We start from the raw sequence: 1,436 nt of genomic DNA, 5'->3' as shown, positions 1-1,436 counted from the left end.
TTTGCAGGGTGGTTTGCACGACTTTTTTTTTGCCTGGCATCTTTTTCCTGGTGGTTTTTGGGTGGCATTTTTCCATGGTGTTTTGTACATCATGGTTTGCTCGTCACTTTTTTGCACATCATGGTTTGAACATCACTTTTTTGCACTTTTTTTTTGCACGGCATTTTTTGCAGGGGGCTTTTTGCGTGACATTTCTCACTGCATTTTTTCCAGTATCTTTCACGTGGCTTTTTGGTTTTTTGCACACCCCTGTTCTGCACAGCATTTTCGGTGTCACATCCTTCATGGCTCATCTTTGGTGTTGCATTTTTTGGTGTTGCAATTTTTGCACAGTGTTTTTCTGCGTGGTGTTTTCCATAACTTTTTTTGGCGTTGCATTTTTTTTTTGCACAGCGTTTTTCCGCATGGCGTTTTTCACAGCTTTTTTGGCCTTGCAGTTTTTCCACAGCATTTTTCCCCCCAGGATTTTTTTTCTGCGTGGTGTCTTGGTGACACATTTTTTGGTGTTGCATTTTTTTATGGTGCTGCATTTTTTGGTGCTGCTTTCTTTGATGTCTCATTTTCGGTGACACATTTTTGATGAAGCATTTTTTTTTGTGTTGCACCTCCGGCATCTCACTTTTGGTGTCAAGTCTCTGTCGCGTTTTTTGCATCACATTTTTTTTGGCTTTGCGGTTTGGTTGTTTTGGTTTTGTTTGTTTGTTTGTTTGTTTGTTTTGGCGTTGCACCTTTTGGTGTCACATCCTTGGCGCAGCTTTTTTGGCGTAGCACCTTCGTCTCGTTTTTGGTGTCGCGATTTTGGTGTTGCTTTTTTGGTGTTGCGGGGGGTTTTTTTGGCGTTGCGTCTTTCGGTGTCACATCCTTGGCGCAGCTTTTTTGGCGGTAGCATCTTCATCTCGTTTTTGGTGCCGCGTTTTTGGTGTCACCTTTTGTTGTCGCGTTTCTTCCTCAGCCTTCTTTGTGCCCAGTGTTTCACATTCCATTCCCCACAGGCAGAACCCCCAACCCCCTCTCACAGGCGCTCCATCCCCTCCCCAGGACCGGCGGCCGGAGGCAGAGGGCAGAGCCGGCTCCTGGCGCCCGGGGAACCCCTACTGCTCCCCGGTGCTGGTTCGCAAGAAGGCCATCCGCAGCAAAGTGCTGCGCTCGGGGGCCTACCGGGACTGCGGGGCCGAGGGGCAGCTCCACCAGCAGCCCCGCGACGCCGGTGAGTGTCACGGGGACACCGAGGCACGGAGGGGCACACACGGCCCCGGTGTCGGGGGGCTCTGGGGGCAAAGGGGGGGATTAACGGGCTCCCGCAGGATGGGAGAGCAAAGGCGCTCGGAGCTTGGCCCTCCTGCCCGAGAACGAGAGCGTCCTGGCCGAGAGCGTGTGGGCCTTCGCCGGCATCGCCAGGTGAGCGCGCGTGGGCCACCCCTCGCCCACCGTGCGGC

At 52.2% G+C, this 1,436-nt stretch overlaps 1 protein-coding gene across 1 annotated transcript in view; it reads left to right on the top strand.

Moving 5' to 3' along the window:
• The first annotated feature begins 404 nt into the window (after positions 1 to 404).
• The window catches only part of SH2D5 (SH2 domain containing 5), a 3,469-nt gene continuing 2,437 nt past the window's right edge, over positions 405 to 1,436 (top strand). Inside the window, exons 1-3 of the mRNA XM_027905362.1 lie at positions 405 to 409; positions 969 to 1,207; positions 1,292 to 1,429. Coding sequence (XP_027761163.1) covers positions 405 to 409; positions 969 to 1,207; positions 1,292 to 1,429 — 382 coding nt within the window. The remainder of the gene's footprint in view (positions 410 to 968; positions 1,208 to 1,291; positions 1,430 to 1,436) is intronic.

Source organism: Empidonax traillii, unplaced genomic scaffold (assembly GCF_003031625.1).
Source record: "Empidonax traillii isolate 1590-97213 ecotype Southwest subspecies unplaced genomic scaffold, ASM303162v1 scaffold1149:size320058, whole genome shotgun sequence".
NCBI lineage: Eukaryota > Metazoa > Chordata > Aves > Passeriformes > Tyrannidae > Empidonax > Empidonax traillii.
This window is presented reverse-complemented; position numbering and strand designations above follow the sequence as displayed.